The 21,728-nt window shown below is 45.1% G+C and overlaps 1 protein-coding gene across 1 annotated transcript in view; it reads left to right on the top strand.

Moving 5' to 3' along the window:
- nol4lb (nucleolar protein 4-like b) overlaps positions 1-21,728 on the top strand; it is a 98,789-nt gene that overhangs the window by 35,384 nt on the left and 41,677 nt on the right. Inside the window, exon 5 of the mRNA XM_062540225.1 lies at positions 15,726-15,870. Within this exon, the coding sequence (XP_062396209.1) occupies positions 15,726-15,870 (145 nt within the window). The remainder of the gene's footprint in view (positions 1-15,725; positions 15,871-21,728) is intronic.

The raw sequence follows: 21,728 nt of genomic DNA, 5'->3' as shown, positions 1-21,728 counted from the left end.
CAAGCATCCTTCCTGCTGGAGAAGAGAGGAGGGGCGGAGGCTCCTCTCGCTGTGTGCTTGGGGAGCGGAGAGTGGGGAGAGGAGGAGTAAGGCAGAGGGGAGCGGAGGAGTGTGGGGAGAGGAGTAAGGGAGAGGGGAGGAGGGAAAAAATTAAAGGGTGAGGGAGGGTTCATTATCATTTATGGGGCCGTTTTCCCATTTACTCAATTTTCTCTACAGGAGAGTCATCTCATTTTCTACCCTCATTTTTTTTTTTTTTTTTTTGGTGAACCAACTGAATAATTTTAGGTCACACGAGACAAGATAAAATAATGGTTTTGAATACCATAAGGCATTTGAATGTGACGCATACATGTATACTGTAGGCTACTGCATTTGTTTGCATTGTGCAAAAGTCCAGTGTGCATCACGTTAAGCCAGATCTGCCCAGCGCTGCATGAAGTTGAATGAGTCTATTCATAATGAGGAGAAGAAATCACATTTGTTAAATAAATAAATAAATAAATAAACAAATAAACACCTTTTTTTCACAAGCAGTTCCTCAAAACCATTAGAAATCGACTGCCATCATGACACATAGGGTGGCTCTCAAATTCTCTCCTCGATCCTCACTGCTCGGTCCTCGAGGCTCGTTCCCACTGATCTATAACTAACACTGGATAGACTATCCCATTGTTGCCACAGTTATTGATACTGTGTAGCAAAATAAGGCCTGAATACCCACAACAGGCGGCCTCTCTCCATGTATCCCACCACCCCATGCGAAGAGAAAGGCTGTCATACATGCTATAACCTCTAGATGGCAGTTTTCCCATACTGTTACTGACTGGCTATTTGGCAAAGCATCTGTTGACTCTGTTTTGAAGACAAACGATGTTAACACTGGTTTCCATTAATTTGCTGGCTAGTGTGCCCCTGAGGTCTATGGAAAAAATATCACATGGTCGTCCTATCCCCGCTTGTGACAATTCATGTTGTTGTCTAAGCAGGAGTCTCTGTCACATCTAGGAGACAGTTATAGCCTATATGTCAGCAAGTGGTGCTCGATGCAGAACCACGTAGGTCCAGGGAGGAAAAAGCGGCTAGGTCAAGGTCTACCTTTATGGACCTGGCGACCATTTCAGAGGCAATATTGAGTAGTTCATCTTACAGTTCCTGGCAGTTTTGATGATGTTAAAAACCGTGTTCCTATCGACAGTAATTGATGATTTTATTACGATGTTATTTATAATAATGTTGATTCTGTGGGTATATCATTATGCTACCTCAGGGCGTCAACATTAACTGATTCAGTAGACCTCAGGTGTCAGGATTAAATCCTTAATTTGTAATATACAGGAGTATATTTTGCATATATATTAGCCCTAGAGCAGGGGTCGGCAACCTGCGGCTCTGGAGCCGCTTGCGGCTCTTTAGCGCAACCCTGGTGGCTCCCTGGAGCGTCTTCAAAAATGTATGAATGGGGGGATTTTTGTTTGTTTGTTTTAATATGGTTTCTGTATGAGGACAAACATTCTTAACGTTTTCCAATGTTGTAAAAATGTGCATAATACAATTTATATTTAAGTTCAACATTTCTGTCAACGAAGATTTGATAGCCTGCGACACACGTTTCAGGGCGGCGCCGTGCCATGCAGGTGGCTGTGGTTGTAAACAAACCGGCGGCGGGTGTCAGCATGGGCCATGCCATGGTAAAAAGGGAAAAATAGAAAGATAGCCGGTGAGATCAGAGAATTTAAGGCAGAATGGACCGAATCATTTGCTTTCATTGCCATTGCGGAAGGATTGCCTGCATGTTTGCTTTGTAATGAGAAGTTGGCGAACAACAAAAAGAGAAAGACATTTAGAAAGACATTTTCAGGGAAGGCATGCTACATTTGCAGCCGACTACCCAGTTGGGACTGAGAGAAAAAGTACGATTGCAGTAGCCTACTTCTGGAGAAATTTTGTTGCAACCTGAGAGATATTAAAACGTGGAAAACAACGGTTCACGGATGGTGATTACACGAAGTTGAACTTAAAGCACCAGCGGAGTAGTCACGTGGTGTGTCCGAGATGCGCTGCAGGGAAAAACATTTAATCATGAAAGCTCATGTAGCCTCGTTGTAGCCTACTTAGTCATTTTGATAGTAGGCTAATAGGCTATAGATAATATACACTTACAGCCTGTGTTGCCGTCATATAAGGCTTACATAAGGCTTTTCATTTTTTTGCGGCTCCAGACAGATTTGTTTTTTGTTTTTTTGGTCCAAAATGGCTCTTTGAACATTTTGGGTTGCCGACCCCTGCCCTAGAGGATCATCCATTGGCTGATGAGCTGACACAAAAACTGTATCATTTAAAAGGTTCTTCTAAACTCACTCCAGGCCTTTTGACTTGGCACCTCATTAAACATTAAACACAGACAGGTATCCTGATCAGTTAACCTAAACATATGAACATATGAACATATGAGAAATAGTTTTACAATTTTTGAACTTTACAATGGCATTTGTAGGCTACCCTTGTGTACTGATACTGGCACATAGGCTACAACTGTGAAGAACACACATAGACTGAACTTTAAAAGGTGCATTAAATGGAGACAACTAGGCACAGTGATTTACAGAGGAAGGGATAATCTGTGTGTGTTTTTTAGCTGTCAGTCATAAGAATGGGTTCTGTAGATTTGTAGGTACTGTATTGCACTTTACTGTGTTTAGCACGAGGCGTGACGTCAGCCGCCACTGCCCCGCCTCCGTCTTCGGGGCTGGTTGCCAGCGCGAGCCACAGCGAGGGTCCTGTCTCTCTCCAGTAGCTCGATATTGTTAAAATATTAAATCGCGTGACATAGGGGTAAGCAGAAGAGCTATCGAAGGGGGAGATACCACGCACATTTAAAATATCGCGGACAGAAATAAAGGTAAGTCTTTTACCTGCTTGTTCTCTATTGCTTTTATTTATTTTCTTCCTGATAGACTGGAGATGGATAGGATAACCAATGCGCTTCAGATATTTTCCCCAGTTGTAACGTTAGGTCTATTTTTGTGGTAGGCTAATACCCTTGTCTATAAATGTTACAATTATAGAGACATTTAATGAACATTTCTGTATAATTAATCATGTCTTAGTAATATTCAAGGGCATAAAGTATTTCTCACGTAGCCAATTGACGGACAAATATGATTATTAATGCGGTGTTTTTAGAGTAGCCTACCCTACTGTAGCCTGTCACATCATGACTATTTGTCTTTTAGAGGAAGTGCCTGCCGCAATTCAAATGTTAGTAGCATAAGCTGTGCGGGACACAGGTTAACGACAAGCTTTTTTTCCAGGAATATTTATTCTAAGCAGATAGTCCTGCTGACATTGTTAAGGCATGTTAAAGCAAACACGCTATCCGGCTGGCAATGTTTTGCTGTCTGGACGCCAATTTCGCCCAAAGTATTACAATTATTTGAGCATTCTGTCAGGTCAGAACGTTTCCTCACATTCTAACCAGTCCTGCCGATACAATGTGATTGCATATTGTGCTGTTTAATATGCTTTTCGGTATAGGCACTGTCCATTTTGAATGACCAAACACTTTTTTTACCGTTTCATCTGGTAATGTTGATTGACAATTGTAATTTCTTTTCTGACGTGACATCTACATTTGACCATTATTATGTTTAACCCTTTCATGCGTTTTATGTGATCTCGTTGAGTTATTTCACATCCTAACAGCGCGAGCACCGTATAGTCGGTCTTCGAATGTGCCATTGCGAACATGCCCACATTGTCAGTAGGCCTAAGCAGTGGGGACGCCTATGAGATGAGGAACAACCTAAGCTTTACAGAAGTTGCCCAAATTTAAGAGATGGAAATTATTGTTATAGTCATGACATGTAGACCTGTGTGTGTGTGTGTGTGTGTGTGTGTGTGTGTGTGAGAGAGAGGCTTCCTCATCATCTAAAGACTGTGTGTAAGTTCCTGCCACCTTTTTGTCAGTCCTTATGATTGCCTAACAGTTAGCACACTATTGGCAAGGCTAATATTAACAAATAGATATTTAATGGTTGAATGACAGAAGAATAGTCCAGACATGCGTACTGAACATTTCAGAGGTTGTAGATAGTAGGCCTAACTGTTTTCTTTCAACTAGCTTTTATGCATTAATTTATATATGCCATTAATGTTACCCTTCAAACTTAACTTTACAGAGTAGCCTAGTAGGCTTTACCTCATGCATCATTACAGAAACAAAGGTTAGAGGATATTAGATGGTGTCCTAAAGGCGAACACAAAGCATGTTGGCAGTGAAGCTAATGTGGTCTGCATTCTAGCTAGACACACTGCAAGCTCCGACAAGACAAGTGCAGGAGGGCATTTTAAAGCATAGGAAACTTCTAAATAACGAGACATTTATTTTTGAAAAAAATAATTGTTTACATTTTTACTGATGTTGAAGCAAGATTGTGTTGATGTTTACTTCCAAGATCATTCAAAAAAACATGGTATAGCCTAGTCTGTTTGTCCATTAAGTTTTAGACCAGTATATCTAAACCGTTTTGTCAACATGTCCTATACCTTAGCCTGTAGACTTGTGCCCCAAGTGGGAGTAGGAGGGGGGGGGGGGGGGTGTTAGTATAGCTGTGCACTATTCTTAAGGAGCAGATATGTGTGGCAGTGGATCAGAGCATTGAATACCCCATCCCCTGTCATAACCCCCCCACACCCACACACACACACACACACACACACACGCACACACACACACACCAAGACACACACACACCCACGCACACACACACACACACACACACACACACACACACACGCACACACACAATAATAAGCAAACTTATCCTATGAAGCCATACATTCACATCAACCAGCACCGCCAGTGCTATACCTTGACTTCTGCCAGCAATCGGTTTTGAAAGACTGTCACTCTTCTGTCATGTTGGAAGTGGGCTGAGGTAATTGCAGCTGACATTTCAGAAAGGACGCAGTGAGAGCAGAGAAGGACTGGTGGCACACGAAGAGTTAATAGCTTTAAAACCGTCTTTATTATCAGCTGCCCTCTGCCACAGCCTCACATGAATAAAGCCCTCCTAAAAAAAATCACTTTTCCTGACCCCTGTGAGTCACTCCGCCAGTGGGAGGGAGGCAGTCCGAGCAGTAATCCCTTCCTTTAGCTGAGCTGTGTGGTAGTGAGGATCTCCCTCCTTGGTGCTGTGCCTACTCTTGCCCTGTCTCTGCCTCACCCGATTCCCTCTTCCTCTCCCTCTCCCTCTGCCCTTTGTCTTGGCCCTCCACAGTGTGTTAGTCAATCTATCACTCTCCACTTTGCTCAAGTGGAGAGATACACCTGAACCTTTCCTCAATTTCATTTAGAGCCACTGCACATATACATCACACGGTGAGCAGAACCTCGTTGTTTTGGAAACTGTCCAGCCCTGAAAAAAAACAATGAAAATAGAAATGAGCCAAGAATTTGTCTCTATAATTCACATAGTGAGAGAGGTAAAGCATTATGCGTTCAGGGATCTGATGATGAAAGAAAACTACAACTAATAAGTCTGAAAAGTAATAGACCTAGTCATAATAAAATGATCATTATCAAAAAGTAATTTTATTGTAGTTGCTAACTAATTATTAGTGGTGACTTCCTTTCTCTGAAATTAAATTATAATGGCTGACCTTGTTTAAAAGTACCTTAGGCTTTTTTTTAATGGAAAGGGAAAAGAAAAGCACTCTAGTTAAAAACGACTTTGTCAAATGGCAGTAAATTACTCCTCAGAATGTAAGGGGACAGAAATGCTGTCTGAGTATTTATTTTAGATTTTTACTCCTAATCCATAAAAAAACAGTGTGAACCATAACTCTAGAGTGATGTAGTATTCAGTTGACCAGAATTTGTGTTTAATATTAGCCTACATTGCAATATCTTATGTTAATGTGGCCTTTAAGTCACTATTTACTGTAGGTAATTATTTTTCATTTATCATACTTGCCTATTTTTCCTAGTTAACCATGTTTATTTTTTTTCTTTTCTTGTTCCTCTAACTTTTTAGTTTTTTTGGTAAACAATTTGCAGTAATAAAATGTATAGTGAAGGCCATTCGAGTTAAAATGCCCTGGTTGTTGCTTACTCATTACATCATTACTGTACATGATAGGATATTTTTTGTACATCTCTAAATCACTGATATCTTAATACTAAATTCCTGCTGTAATGTCGACGCCTGTTCATAATGGGCATTTGTAGAAAACAGTTGAACAGCAATTGCTGTGTCACCCTGTCTCTAGTCTCTGACATTAATGGAAACTATTTGGTGTTCGGCTTAAAGCAAAGTTTTGTCTGCTCATGCTTTCTGTAGGGCTCATCTGAAACCTCCCTGATGTGTTTGTTCGTGTTAATAGCGTCCGCAAAAAAAACCAATAACATGGGTGAGCAACTGGTTTAAGTAGTGAGTGACCATGGTGAGTTGAACCTGTTGAGTTGAGTTTGATGGATTTGGTCACAAGTTTGGTCTCTGGCACGACGACAACAGGAGAGGAGAACCGCTTGGTGGTGCGTCCGTGACGTGACGTAGCCTAGACTAGCGGTGTGTCCCCACTGTGTAATTTCCTGGCTCTTCACGGCTCGTTTCCTTTCCGCCATAGTGAGGCAGATCATGCAGAGAATGACTGGAGCTTTGGGGGTTAGGGGTGTGGGGACTCGGGGACTCTCTTGCTGCCCCCCCCCCCCAACCCACACACACACACACACACCCTCACTCATAACCCCTGGGTTCCTGCTGGTAGATCTGTGCGCAACTGGCAATGCCTGTGTGGGGAGGTGTTTGCTGTGTGCAAGGCTCAGCCACTGGAACGGCTCCTTGGCAGAGAGGTGCTTAGCGGTATTCCTCCTAGCCAGTAGCGTTCCTGAGGCCGTTTTAAGCTCAGGAGTGCAGCTTAAGCAGCCTAAGCAGTTTTGGTTAACTGCTGGAGCTCAACGTCATGACCCACAATGATACATCCCCGGCCCTGTATTTGTCAGATCAGTTCCAGAAGAGAAGAGGGTTAATCGGTGCTTTTGCGATAGATTTGTGGCTGACTGGATTAAAGTGGAATGGGAGAGTAGGACTCCGTGGTAATCTGGGTTGTAGATGGTGGTCATGATCAGATAAGGCCTTGGAGGACTATTCCCTTCTCAAAATGAGAAATGGCTCTTTGACTGTTGCTTGGTTCACAACAAAATGGTATGAGAAATACTATGAAACCCTTTGTGGTAGCATTCCTGTTAGGTGCATTCGCTCTGTCATTATGAATCTTCTCGGCTCATTTTCACCATTGCTGTGGTGAAAGAAGATCAAAGATCAAAAGTCTTTTGTTGATTGGGGAAAAACCATGCGTATCCAGCTCAGCTAGTAAAGATGATGGTGGATGGGGTGTTGTTGAGCTGGCTTGAAGCGACAGAGATTGGTTGCAGAGGTCACTCCGAGACACTTCTCCCGGCTCCTATGTTGACCTGAATAAATCCACCTTGTGCCCTGTCACTTTTCTGAGGATGCGAGCCCAGTGTGTCACAGTGATGGAATTGAAGGCCACAGGGGAACTCTGCATTGAAACTGCACGGAGGTCACGGCCATCAGTGACTACTGTATCTAAACGCACAGACCTCCGCCAAGCGAAAACATAACTGCCACCTACATGTAGATCCAAACGGTGATCCGGATCACTCCGAAAATGTAATGGGTTCTTCCTTAGGTTATTTCAGACCTTTCCTGAAAATTTAATCGAAATCCATCTTTAGCTTTTTGAGCTATCTTGCTAACAAACAGACAAACAAACCCATATGAAAACATGATGAAAGGCCTATGAGAGACGCAGTATTATGGGGGATAAGGCAGCATGATTAGCCTAGGATGAAACATCATAGTTGTTATTATTCTAATCTGTATGTCGACGGGAAGTTTGTCAGTGTGTTGCATTCATGTGACTGACAAAACACACTCCACCACACACTAGGTGTGTATGTGTATATGTCACCTTCTGTAGTTTATTAGATCACATCATTGTTTGGTGACACGGCCAGAGTTCTCTGCGTCTCTGTTTGATTAGCTAACTCTGTGGTCACGACGCAACCTTGAGTAGCACATGAGGAGCTGTAAGGTGATCTGTGGACCTGGAAGGATGGACACCTTTTTATTTGATTTTGATGTCGGATCAGTAAAATAATTGATTTGTTTCTGTTATTTTGTCAACAATAGGGCAGCAATGAGGTGTCTTGGAATTCCAAACAAGCGTTTGTTTAGAGAGGTGAGTGCAGCCTTTCTCAGACTCAGACAGACACAGCCTATGTGTCACTCATCCAGCCTAAGTAGACTCGAGGCGAGCCATTTCTCTACAGGATGTGGAAGGTTTGCGGCTTACAGATTGTGTGTAAGGTTGCTGCCTGTCATTTGGGTATCTTCCTCATGTTTCCCTTGTATTGACATTTTTGTTACCACCCCCCCACACACACACATTGTGATGCTCTCTTTAGACCCTAATCGCTGTTGCACATTAAAAGCTCTGAGCTGAGCTACTTAAGTATTTTTTTTTTTATTATAATTTTTTTTTTAAGCAGCAATTGAACTGTGATCTCATTCATTGCATCAAGCCAACTGAATACCACCCACCCACACACAAACACACACACACACACACACACACACACACACACACACACACACACACACACACACACACACACACACACACACACACAACACACACTTCTCAAACAACAGATAGCTTAGTTACTCCGAAGATGGGAACCGTGTGATAATCTATAGGAAAGAAAAAAGCTTTGTGCCGTTACCTTCATCCCATTATATCGCCTGTACACAAAGAGCTCTTTCTACTTTGCTACAGTACCTCTCCCTATATTGTTGACTCCCATCATGTATGGTTGCCCTGACATACCTTGGTATCATCCTTACAGGCATTTGAAATGAAACATAATGGACTTTTGCATTCTTCACTATACTGTATGACGTACAGTACATACGCCATAGGTTTAAATGGTGTGCTAGCTACACCATGAGCCAGAGGTTCCTCCATAGGGTCTTCCTGTGTTCAATGCAAAAGTGAACAAAATCTTTCCAGGAGATAAAGCCTATTCAGTATAACGAATTTGTCGTAGTAGGTGGCATTTAACATTGATGTGGTGGATTGGTGCATCAAAGCCAAATGTTTACCGTGTCAACCAATAAAAATGTAACCCTTCCCAGTGGGTTCTAGAATGTTTTTTAGATGGAGATATTGGAGGATTCTAAAACCATATTCTTTAACCATGTCATAGCGTATTTTGTGATATCAGTAAATATACTGAATCTCTGCGTTATGAATAAAAGGTTATGCCTTGACTCTTTAGGCTTTTTACTTTTTAAAATATTTTTAAATATAATACTGCTTATGGTTCAGCCAGCAGCAGAGCTGATGATGAATTATCAGAAGCTTTCCAATGGGGCACCATTTGCATCTACTTCCTGTCGCCAATTTAATCACGCCCATGCCTTGGGCGTGTCTCGGTTCAAGGAGCCGCTGTAGGCCCTCAGAGCCAGTGTGATGCAGGCGAGTGGAGAGGCAATGAAATGAATGGCTAATCGCAAGCATCCCGCCATTCCACTCTGTCTCCATTTGGCACTGAGCACCGGGTGCCGTATCCATCACTGTAATTAATAGGCTGACGAGCCATGAGATTTATGAACGACTGTGTTCTCATTCCCCCCCACCCCTCACCCAGCCCAACTCTTGGTTCCTATAGCCCCCCCACCCCCACCCCCCCCACACACACACACACACACACACGTACACACACATTGTGGAAGTATCTTGGCAGCCAGGTGTTCTCTGCTAATAGATTTAGCCGCCGCTGACACACGTAGATGGGGTCTAATTGGGGAGGGCTTGAGATCCTACTACCCTTTACATGCCACCAATTCCAAGGGTGGTGGTTGTTGTTGGCTGAAGCACGGTGCAGAAACAGGAGAGGCAGCTTCCTACCAACGCCCCTTTGTCCATTTCCTTTTTTACCTTTTGTTCTTGGGCTGTCAGACAGCACTGTATAAGGTAACATGCAGCGGCAGTGTAATTGACTGCAGGGATAGCATTTCAGATGCATTCTCATTCACCCCGACCCCCCTGTTCCCAACCTCAAGCCCCCTCCACACACACACACACACACACACACACACACACACACACACACACACACACACACACACACACACACACACACACACATCCTCCCTCACAGCCCTCTGGAGTTTCTGATCGGATTGGGCTGGGTGATTCTCCCCTCTGTTAGCCATGTGACAGAAACACATCATCTGGATTCCAACAGCCACAGAAATAGCTGCCCGGGCTTGCTGGGCTAATCAATGAAGGTCAGCTGGAATCATTGATTAAAGTCCGTCTTCATGTAATAGAATGCTTTTCTTTTTTTATACCGCGGTGTAGTGTCACCAGCAGGCACTGGAGTTAATTTGCCTGCTCACCCTTCTGGAGGCTCCTTCAGCAGCGCCCCTGTTTACAAATGATTATTAGCTTTTTCTTTGATGGCATTACTGTGTTCGAGTCTGTTAATGCACATGTGTATCTAGGTGTGACCCGTGTGTGTGTGTGTGTGTGTGTGTGTGTATGTGTGTGTGTGTGTCTGTGTGTCTGTGTGTGTGTGTGTGTGTGTGTGTGTGTGTGTGTCTCGGTGTGTGTCTGTGTGTGTGTGTGTGTGTGTTGCTTGTGTCTGTGTGAGTGTCTGTGTATGTATGTCAGTACCGGTATTTTCCCCTCTTCACGGCTGGTTTTCTGCACGATCAATACTCTGCAGTGGAGGCTGGCGGTCTGCACCATGTTAATCCTCGCAGGGCTGCGTGGTGTGTGGATTCGCATTGCGCCTTGACCAACCAACGGCACTCTTATCAATACCCTCACCTTTGCGACGAAGAATGATACACTCTGCCAGCCGCGCTCCCAGTTTGCCATTGATTACCGAGGAGGGAGGAGGGGAAAGCACAACTAACTAACGCTGGGTGTCTCCGGACTGTGGGAGATAATGAATGATTGGCACCTGTCATTATGCCCCTTTTAATCTCAAGTCCTTTGTGAAGGCTTTAAGGAAAAGCTGTACATTGGTACCTGACAAATAGAATATCCTACCCTTCCTGTCTTTAGGTACAAATTTCTCAAGCGATTTGATTGTAAAACAAGATGTTTTTTTTTTCTTTCTCAATTTGACTTGAGGGTTTCTTATTATCACGGATAAAGACACTCACTGCGGGAAGAGCTTTGGTATGCATTTCGACCAACCTACCATTCAGCATAAATGATTTTGTGAAGCATGCAGCTCTTCTGAATGTAATAAAGGGGTGTTATTGTGGATCTCCTGGATACAGGACGCTGAGTTGCAGTCATAATTTACTTATTGGGTTTTACTGAGTTTTGTCCGACACAAGGTTCCTCCTCAGTTTCCATGGCAGCCAGTAAACATTCTATGGTCTCTCCCTATTTTTAGAGGACTAGGTTCTGCCGCAGAGTAGGCATCTCTCAGGTCTTCACAATGAGCAGAGGGGAAGAGGAGGAGGGGATGGAGGGAGGGAGAGACAGAGAGATGGAGGGAGGGGGAAGGGGGAAGGGAAGGGAACAGGTGGAGGAATGCTTGTGTGCCTGCTGCAGAAGAGCAGGGGTCTCTGCGTCCCTCCCTGAATGCAGGCTTTCACACAAAGAGGCAGCAGGGCCTGAGTGAGCGAGCGAGTGTGGATGAGGAAACAAAAGAAACAGCCAGCAGGAAGGGGGATGCTGGATAACTGGATTAGCTTCAAATGACTCCAGCCCCGGTTCCGGCTTCTGCTAAAAAGCTGCTCTCGTGACAGTCCCCATGGTGCCCATGCTTATCTCCTTATGGCATAGATGCAGAAGAAGGAGAGAAGCATGGCCAGCTTTGAATCTTTTCTGACATTATTCTTTTTTTTAAGTTCATGAGTTAATTTTTAGGAGAAAAAAAGTACAGAAACGGCATTTAGCTTGAACCGTCTGTGATGTTCCCAAGCATTAGTAAAGTTGTGTGTGTAAATGAAACTATAGCAGCCATCTACATATTTCAAAGCTTTCCACTTCGAATAACAGCCAGTGTTTCTTGGAGGAGCATCAGTCATTTAGTTTGTGGTAAGCATATCTATATTTATGAGCCTAGATGCCGTGTTTCAGTTCAAGGAACCGTCATGAGGCAACGTTTCAGCTTCCTTCATCTGGGCCCAACCAAACTTCAGCGCCAAAGTCCAGCCTGCTTCTGACAGACAGGGCTGTAAGCTCTCTCTCCGGAGTTAAAAATAGAAGCACACCCAAGTTAATGATTTTTTAAACAGCCTAGCCCCCTTTCTCTTAATTCGAAATGTCATACCCCGCCCTGCATTCTAGGATGTGGTATGTGTACACAGCATAAAAGAACCTGCTAAATGAATAGTCTTTTCTTTTTTTTAGTCTTTTGAATTTTTAGGAATGGCAATAGGCATCTCAAAACGACAGCAGCTGTGAAGGTGTAAGCTCTCAACCATTTTGCCTGCTTCTACAGTTGCCCCCCATAATCAAGCAGCACTCAGGATCTCGGAGGTGCTGGCATTATGAGAGCGCCTATAATTGATCTGGGGAAGTAAACGAGCAGTTTGGCTCCGCAGATGAGATGAGATGGCTGCGGAGCCAGAGTTGAGGATGGGGTGTGGGTGTGCAGAGGCTCTCTTCAGCGCAGCCTCTCCCTCTGAGAGGCAACTCTCTTATGATTCTCTAGCTGTCAGCCAAAGACAAAAGATGGATTCTGAACTGCTATTTCAACTCACATTATCTATTCACCAACGTGATCCTCTCCATAGACCAAGGATGCTCTCTGTAAGGTTGTATCAGCTGAGCCGGTCCTTTTTTTTTTCATCTTTTATTTTTGATATTTAGTGTGGGGCATGCTGAAAGAAATGTTACTTGGCAGGCCCTTGTCTTTCATTCTCTGCAAGGAGTGATTTGTTTTGGGGTGGGTGGAGGGGTGTCGTCATCTGCATATAGATGAGGAGAATGCATTAGTGGGATCATTAATGAACAATAAAAAACTAATAAGGGGGGGGGGGGGCGGGGGGGACTGCAAGATTGAGACACCGGGCTAAGAATTGGATGAAGAGATAGGGGGTAGATTTGGTAACTCCACCATTGTTTCCAAATTGGATTTCCTCTGTGCCACACTCGCAAAAGGCATAACCAGTTAAACACGATTTTTTATATGAATGTAACATAATTGAAAAAGAGTTTAGCCCTTTGATTAAATGAAAGTCCTTTTCAATCACTCATTTTCTGACGTGATTAATGAGCCAACCTGATGTGTGACAGTACAGTTATACAGTTAGTCCTTTAGCAACAGTAGCTGGTTCACTGTAAGCCTACAGTATAGTTCACCGTCAGACTGCTACACATCTAGTGATTACAATTCAGTGAAGAAGTAAAAGCACTTCATAGAGCACAATTCTCTTCTCACTCTCCTCGCCCAGGTAGCCTGAACTTGTTGACGAGTTGAGTGAGCAGAGGCTGATTGTGCTGTTTTGAGCTGCTTGACCTTACGAGGTTATCCTTTAGTGACCTGACTGACCTCATCAGCCTTGTACTTTGCACAAGTCATTCCTGGACAGACCACTTGTGACAGAAGGATACCTGAGTTGTCCCGAGGACGACCCCACGCTGAGGTCTTGACCCTGTGTTGTGTGTTGGATGGCAAGAAGATTGTCAGTGCCAATGCCCAGAGCGGTTCCAGCAATTACAGTAATTTCCCGCATATAAGCCGCATTGTGTATAAGCCATGCAGGACAGTGTTTTATGCAAGTTAAAAGAAACAAAACCGTATTTACACCATATTAACTGCCCCCCTGTATTAACCTCATAGCTGAAGAAATTTCGCAAAATCAATGTTTAGTCGGGAAATTACGGTAGCTGTGCAGTGAAGTTCATAAACAACATGATCAAACCGATCAAGGGTTGTATTGGCCCATGATTCCGTATGGGCTACGGAGAATGCTAGTGCCAGTTTGAGCCTCTGCCTCCACTAAAAAGGAACCTTAAGGACGCCTAGGACCTCGCTATTGTATTGTTTTTGTTCATTCTTTGTGTCTGATTGAATACCAAAGTATTGTTTGACATCACAATCAGGAGCACAGTTTGTTCTTGGGTTATCCTTGCAGTGTTTAAATTATTTGAGGGCTTAGCTTTCAAGCAGACTGGCATGTTTTTCTCTCTTAAGACAAAAACATCTCGAGGCTATCAAGGATAAAGTTTCAGTGTCCTTGCAGTAGTTTTTTGAGGTGCTTCTCAGTGTTCCTTTCTTTTTATCGTATTCTTCTTTTTTTTAGGTTACATACCAGACCGGTTTCTCTACTCTGTGCTTAAAATTCAGATGTTCTCGCTTCACATTTCAGACATAATGTGAACATTTTAGTCGGGGGTGTTGGAAAGTGATGGATTAGGAGAGGGATAGAATAGTGATGAGATATAGGCTTTATCACACTCTTTCTTTCTCCCTCCCTCACGCTCTCTCTCTCTCTCTCTCTCTATCTCTCTCTCACTCTCTCTCTCTGTCTCCCTTTTTCTCTCTCTCCCTCACGCTCTCTCTCTCTATCTCTCTCTCACTCTCTCTCTCTGTCTCCCTTTTTCTCTCTCTCTCTCTCTCTCCCTTTTTCTCTCTCTCTCTCTATCGCTCTCTCTCTCTATCGCTCTCTCTCTCTCGCTGTCTCCCTGTTTCTCTGTGTGATGCCTGAAAGGCAGCTGTTGCTCTTTGGACCTCATTACTGAGAGTGCTGGGTCCCCTCAGATCCACCTCACAAAAGTCAAACAAACAGGAGCGAAATGAATGTGAAATCAGGTCATGAATACAAATTAAGCGAGCGAGCCCCGTCTCACGTGTGCGCTCCCGTTCCCGTTACCGCGCTCTCTCTCTCTCTCTCTTTCTCTCCTTAAAGCACCATCATGCTGGTTTTGGGGTGGGACTCCGGTTTGGATGCACCTCTGCTCACCGCCAGGGATGATGCAGAGAAAACCGGGCGTGTGTGCGGAATATGAATCAGGCCGTTCCTTCAGTGGGAAATCGTAACCGTGTTGAGTGTTGTATTATGTATTTAGTGTGTAGTTTCGCGATGTGGGCGTGTTTTGTTGCAGTGAAATGGGCTTTCATGTCTTTTGTAGTTTTGTGTGTGTGAAGACATTCTTAGAGGAGAAGATTAAGCCGTTTTTTTTCCGAGTGTATAGTCTTGTTCTTGTTTTTTTTCTTAGTGCTTCTGGGTAGAATGGAGCTCAAATAGTTAATGATAAGGCCTAAGGCCTGTTTTTTGATCTGGACATCACAACACCTAGAATAAACGTTGCAGATAGATGTGTCAGTGCATCCCTGTGATGTGTATGTGGAAGGCTTTGAGCATCGCGCCTCACGTTCTGTCAGGCTCTGCAATCATGTCACTCCTCTCCTTCCGCAATGAGTGGCTCTGCTGTCAGTCCGCTCCACGCCGGCTTCCCTCCTCCTGACAACCTGTTTCTGGTGTCAGAGACAATCACTGGCCTGTCCAAGAGAAGCTGTGTAATCTTTCCTGTATTTTGGGATGCTCGAGCACACACAAACATTCGCTCAGCTCCTTGAGCTGTCTCTTAGATGACAACCCTTTGTCTTTTTTTTGTCTCACCCCCATTCTCCATATGCATCTCTCTGTCTGTCTCAGGATGAGAGTTCAGTGAGCAGCGAGGACTTTGATATGAGCGACCCCACATGGATATCAGCTGAGCACGGACCCGCGCCTAACCCCAACGCCCCCAACCACACAGACAGAATGCACAGCCCGCAGAATGCGCACAAGGAGGAGGACGGTAAGAGTGTTCTCTATCTCTTTTTCTTCTCATCCGTCTGTCCCCTTGTGCTCTCTATCTCTTTTTCTTCTCCTCCCTCTGTCCCCCTGCGCTCTCTCCATCACAACCCCAATCACAGCTCAAGGAGAGCAGACGTGATTTCCTCGGCTGATAAGAGACAGTCCCTCCCAAACGCACACACACACACACACACACACACACACACACACACACACACACACACCACCCCCTCAACAGGCTGAGGCGCAAGGAAAAAATGTGGCTCCTCATTGGGTGCTTGTGTATCCCAGCAGTGCATGTGCTGCTGCTCACTCAAGGGTGTAGTTTGACACACACACACACACTCACACACACACAGACACACACACACACACATTTCATGGTGTTTGCTCGGGGAAAGAGGCAGACTCTCTGCATAGTGATGTGAGGGGGGTGGAAAGGCCAGGGCAAGGGGAGTGGAGATGCAGGAATCGATTCTGTTTAGACGCCCTCACCCCTCTGCCAGGCCCTGCAGGGTAGCGGGAAAGGGGGGGGCACAGGGTGTGGGGGGGGGGGGTCAGGGGGTGCACGGACGAGGAGGTGTGAGAAAGGTTGAGACAAAGAGGACCCTGGTGAAGGAACCAGGAAGCAGGAACTCTGGTCAGATGGATGAAATTCTCAGTTCTCTCCATGACGTTCACCCCTCCGATAGATCTGTGTGGGAGCAGCAAATGAAAGAAATAAGAATCGGAAGGACATGTGGCTGGGTGGGTGGGGTGGGGTGGGGGATAGCTATTGTGGTGACTTCTGGTGCGCTGCAACTCACTCCACTGAGCGGTGTGTGTTACTGTAAGGCTCGGCAGGATGTCGCGTCTAACCCTCGTCCTCGCCCGTCTTTTCTTCGGCGATATGGGGGCAAGTGGAGCAGCTGTCATTTTGATGCAGTGGAGGTTATCGGCAGAGAGGAGGCCATCAGCTCACCGGGAGCGCTGCTGAGGCACAGTGGGAAGCAAATTGAACAAATATAACAATAGCTGCCAAAGGACCGCTGTCCTCACAGCAGATTTCATTTGCTGCCGTTTTTGCACAGAGCTAAACCATAGCAAGTGAAAGGATCAGGAGCGCCTTTGCCCCCCATCACCTGATCACGGTACCTGACAGAAGCGCATAAGTGTCCAGGTGATCATCTGTCCCTGTGTTCAGGTGGTCATCCATCAGATGACCGTGCGTTGCTGGAGCTTTCAGCAATCAGTCATGAGCCTCACTTGACAGAGCATTGTCTTGAAAATAATTTCTGTTCAGGAGAAGCCTTGAAGGAGCCATGCCACACACTTTTCATCGATTTTATAACCAAGTCTGAAAGAAGTCTGAGAGGTTTTCTATATAAAATACCTTTCTCTTTCTCAAAGCCCTATGGGAAAAAAACAGGCTGATTTTGCTGCTGAACTTTTTTTTTGACATTACATTTTGACATTACAATTGGTGTCCCTCTGATTGACCAACATCATTACGTATCTTTAAGATATATAGCTAGATTGCTAACAGGGAGGGAGCATAATAAAAAAATAGAGCAGTATAGTGTAGAAATGCTAACAGCTTTTCAATTCGCCCGTGCTCTATGACTGTCTGTGGCCATTACAGTCAGGCATGGAAGGGAAAAGCTCAATTTGGAAAGCCCCGCATGTGTTCCCCTAGTCACATCAACATATCTTATTTTAAAGCCAACAAGAGGAAATGGGTTTTCTGTGTCAATTCCCTTTAAATCCTCTGCCATTACCGCTGGTCGTGAAAAGGTCTCGCACCGAGATGTTCACAACCCACCCCTGCATCAGTCTCTCAGACAGTCTCTCGGAGGTGATTAGCAATAGCTCTGGAGAAAGTAGAGAAGTGGGCCTTGATGCTCCCTACCCAAACACACACACACACACACACACACACCCACGGGCGCCGCTGTCTGAGAGGCTGGTGTACAGAGAAGTGGGCCTTGATGCTCCCTACCCAACACACACACACACACACACACACACACACACACACACACACACACACGCACACACACACACACGCACACACACACACACACACACACACACACACACACACCCACGGGCGCCGCCGTCTGAGAGGCTGGTGTACGGAGCTGTGGGCCGGCGCTTGAGGAGCTCTCAGCCTGAGCGGACTGGAGGGGTCAGAGTCGCCGTAGCGACAGCGAGACGGAACACGGAACACTCCGAGACCCTCAGACGCGGGGGAGCCGAGGCGGAGAGGGCCGGCCAGGATTGGGCAATCAGCACACCTCTCTCCAGGCTGATTGGCCAATCAGCGCACCTCTCTCCTGGCTGATTGCTGCCGCGCGCAACGTGACACGCATGCACATGCGCTCACTTCTTTTTTTACATTTTCATTTACATTTAGCAGAGGCTTTTATCCAAAGTGACTTACAAGATGAGGATTAACATTTAAGCTACATTTAAAAAAGAGAGACTTTAGATGACAATGAATACTTTTATAAGAACAGCGCTAGACTACCAGAGGATGAGAGTGCAGAAGTTGAAGTTGAAACTGGAAGTCGAAGGAGATAGTGATGGAATGTGAAGGAGCTGAGCAGCATTCACACCAAAAACGATAACGATAACTATAACTATAGCCATGATGATAAAAGTGTCCACACATGCACACACGCACACACACACACACACACACACACACACACACACACACACACACACACAGTCATTTTTGCTCAAGGCTGCGGAGGAGTTCCACTGCGCCACTCCCCTTTTAGCATCAGCTGGAGCATCAGTAATGTTTTCCCAAATGAGCCGCTGCAGGAGCTGCCATCACTGCCAGATGTGTGGGGGGTGATTACTCTAACTGTGCTCCTAAGTTTAGTTAAGTTTTATTTAATACTCGTATAGCAGTTTTACTAAGAAAACTGAAATACGTGAGCATTTACAGTCAGCTAAAACAGCATAATCTAGGTTATTTAAGCTAAGATACATAAATCAGACGAATAACACGAGCCAGTTACCTGACCTGAGCGAACCTGAGGACGCCTTGTGCGAAACGCGTTGTTCGCTCTCAATAAATGTGAGGAAAAGTCAGTGTGCGGTAGAGCAATTTCGTTTTTTGTTATATTTACACGATCCTGCAATCTGCCTGCACCTTATCGGGCAGTGCGTGGTACCGGAGTGATTTTGAATACTTGAATGTATATTTTTTTGCCCTTTTTGCCTTTATTAGTATAGGACAGTGAAGAGGTAGACAGGAAACAAGTGGGAGAGAGAGATGGGGTGGGATTTGGATATGACCGCAGGCCGGATTCGAACCTGGGTCCCCATGGGCACTCAGACCCGTAAATGGTACGGGCGCTGTAGCTTGCTGCGCCACAGCACCCCCAGTGATTTTGAATACTTTAATGTCTAGTCAGGAATGGGATGACAAACACGTGTTCTCCCTGGGTGGCGATGAGAACCTTGGGTCCACTCCCCACCATTCCGACACCATTCGAGAACTCTACACCAAAGATACTTCAACCGTCTCTGTCTACACCCTCTGGCCCCGGTGGTCACAGAGTGCATTGCTGGCTGTTTGAAGAAGCCAGCATGACTCTGATGGGCCTCCCGCCCCGCTGGAGGTCAGAGGGAAATGTGTGCCGTAAAGGAGAAAGGCAGAGAATGGGAATGAATGCTTGCGGTTATTTAATGGCTGACATGACGTGCAGTCACCCGGTAGCTTACTGCCATCACTGAGTTCTGACATCTTCTTTGGTGTGCTGGGCACTGCAGCTGTGGAAACTGCATCTGACATGGCAATCACACCTTCGCGCAGACAAACACTGTATATATAAATATGAGCTCAGACTGAAGACCACCTCAGGCTTCAGCACTCCGGCTGACAGGAGGTAAGCTGGTGTGAGGTTTCCCGTCATTAGAGAGAGACGCTGTTAAGAGATGTTGCATGAAGAACTGGGCTTCTACTCTATCAAGGAAGAGCAAGCCTGTCAAATCAGTCGTGCCACCAGTCTGTGTGCTGTGCATGTGTGTGTCTGATGAGAGACGCATGCTCCCCACGTCAGACTGATAGTCTGCAGCAAAACTACTGCGAAGATGAGTGCTCGCCGTGAAAGAGTGCGCACAATTTATGCTAACAATGTGCTTTGATATGAAATCAAATGTATCCCATCAGTGTCTTCCGGCATTATTTTTTGGCTAGCACTAATGGAACAGGCTCTTGTCCTGATTGGATCCATAATTCCTCATAGATAGACATCCTAATTCTGTATAATTTTTCAAATTCCACAGTCTAATAATGATGACAAGTGGTTCTAAATCTAATCACTTTTGTCATGTTTAGGTGTTCTTTGCAGGCCCAGGCATTATAAAGGGGAACCAACCAGGTCGGAGAAGTCTATGATCAATTAGGGCTGCGACGAATGCTTATTTTCAGTCGTTTAATCTGTTTAGTATTTTCTTGATTAATCGAGAAGTTGTTTAATCAATAAAATGGCAAAATTGTGGGATATTTCCAAAAGCCCAAGAGTGTGTCCTCAAGTGCAGAATTTATTGAGCCGTCATAGACGAGTAAATACAGCAGAATATGTTTGAGTTTAAGGATTTCAACTTTTTTTGATCCGTGTCCTTAAAATATGACTCCCACCAATTAACGAATACCAAAATAATTGGCCATTAGTTTAATAGTCAACAATAGATTAATCGATCAATTATTGCAGCCTGAGTGATCAGTAAGCCTGAAATGTTCTGACACAAACACAGAGGCCTTGTCTTTCAGGATGCTGCTGACATTTGCATTGGGTTCATCTGTGCCACAGTGTTCGGCTGAAGCCAGACAGAGGAGGCGAGGGAAATCGTGATGATAATCATGTGATAGCCTAATGGAAATAATATTAAAAATGCAGGCCCCATTAACATATGACATTTTCGCCGTGTGTGTTCCATTTGATGGTGAGTGTGTTTGCCAAGTTAATCTCAGGGACTTTGGGAAGGAGTCTTTCGAGAGCAGGAGAGAGTAGTCGAGAAAAGGCGGGTGGAGAGGCAAAGAAACAAAGAGATAAAAACGAGATGGAAGAGCGAGGATAAAAATCTAAGGGCTTTTTACTGATAACTCACTGAAGAGCTTGTGTTGCTGTTGCTGTCCTTCAGCCACAGGTCAAGCAACTGTCTTGACTATAGCTGTGCGCTTGTGTGCATAGTGTGTATATGTGTGTGTGTGTAGTGTATCTGCCTCTGACTGTGTGTGTTGTGTGTGTGTGTGTGTGTGTGTGTGTGTGTGTGTGTGTGTGTGTGTGTGTGTGTGTTAAAGGGAGGGGGTCTGCCTGGCAGGGCCTCATTTAACACTGGGAGAGGATGCTTTCTACGGAGATAGGGCCAGAAGCCTGTTAATTATTAACCGCCACCCCTCCACGGCACACCAAAATAATAAGGGGACTAAATTAATTATTACACGCCAAAGCCCGCTTGCTCGAGTGACGAGGAGCAATTTGTGTTGTTTACAGGAATGACCGCCCGCCGTGATTTAACGCCTGTTGGCGTGTTTATTAGCGCCGAGTCTTTCCCAGGGAAGCGGCAATTAGACGCCTGTCTCTGGATCGGACCCGCGCCGCAAGTGCCGCCCTAATGAGGAAAGGGCACGGAGTGAAGCGCAGATCACAATGTCGTGGCTCCACACGAGCACGAATAATAGGGGTTGCGTCTGAGAAGGGGGTGACGTTGAGAGAGAAAGAGAGAGAGAGAGAGTTCTCTGTACTTTATCTCTGTCTAATGGGCTAACTCGCCTCCTTTCACCTGTGCTCTCAGCTTCTCACCCAGAATCCTACACCTGCACCCTATCAGGAGGGTGGGTGTGTTTGTGTGTGTGTG

The sequence above is a fragment of the Sardina pilchardus genome, chromosome 7, assembly GCF_963854185.1.
Source record: "Sardina pilchardus chromosome 7, fSarPil1.1, whole genome shotgun sequence".
Lineage (NCBI taxonomy): Eukaryota > Metazoa > Chordata > Actinopteri > Clupeiformes > Clupeidae > Sardina > Sardina pilchardus.
This window is presented reverse-complemented; position numbering and strand designations above follow the sequence as displayed.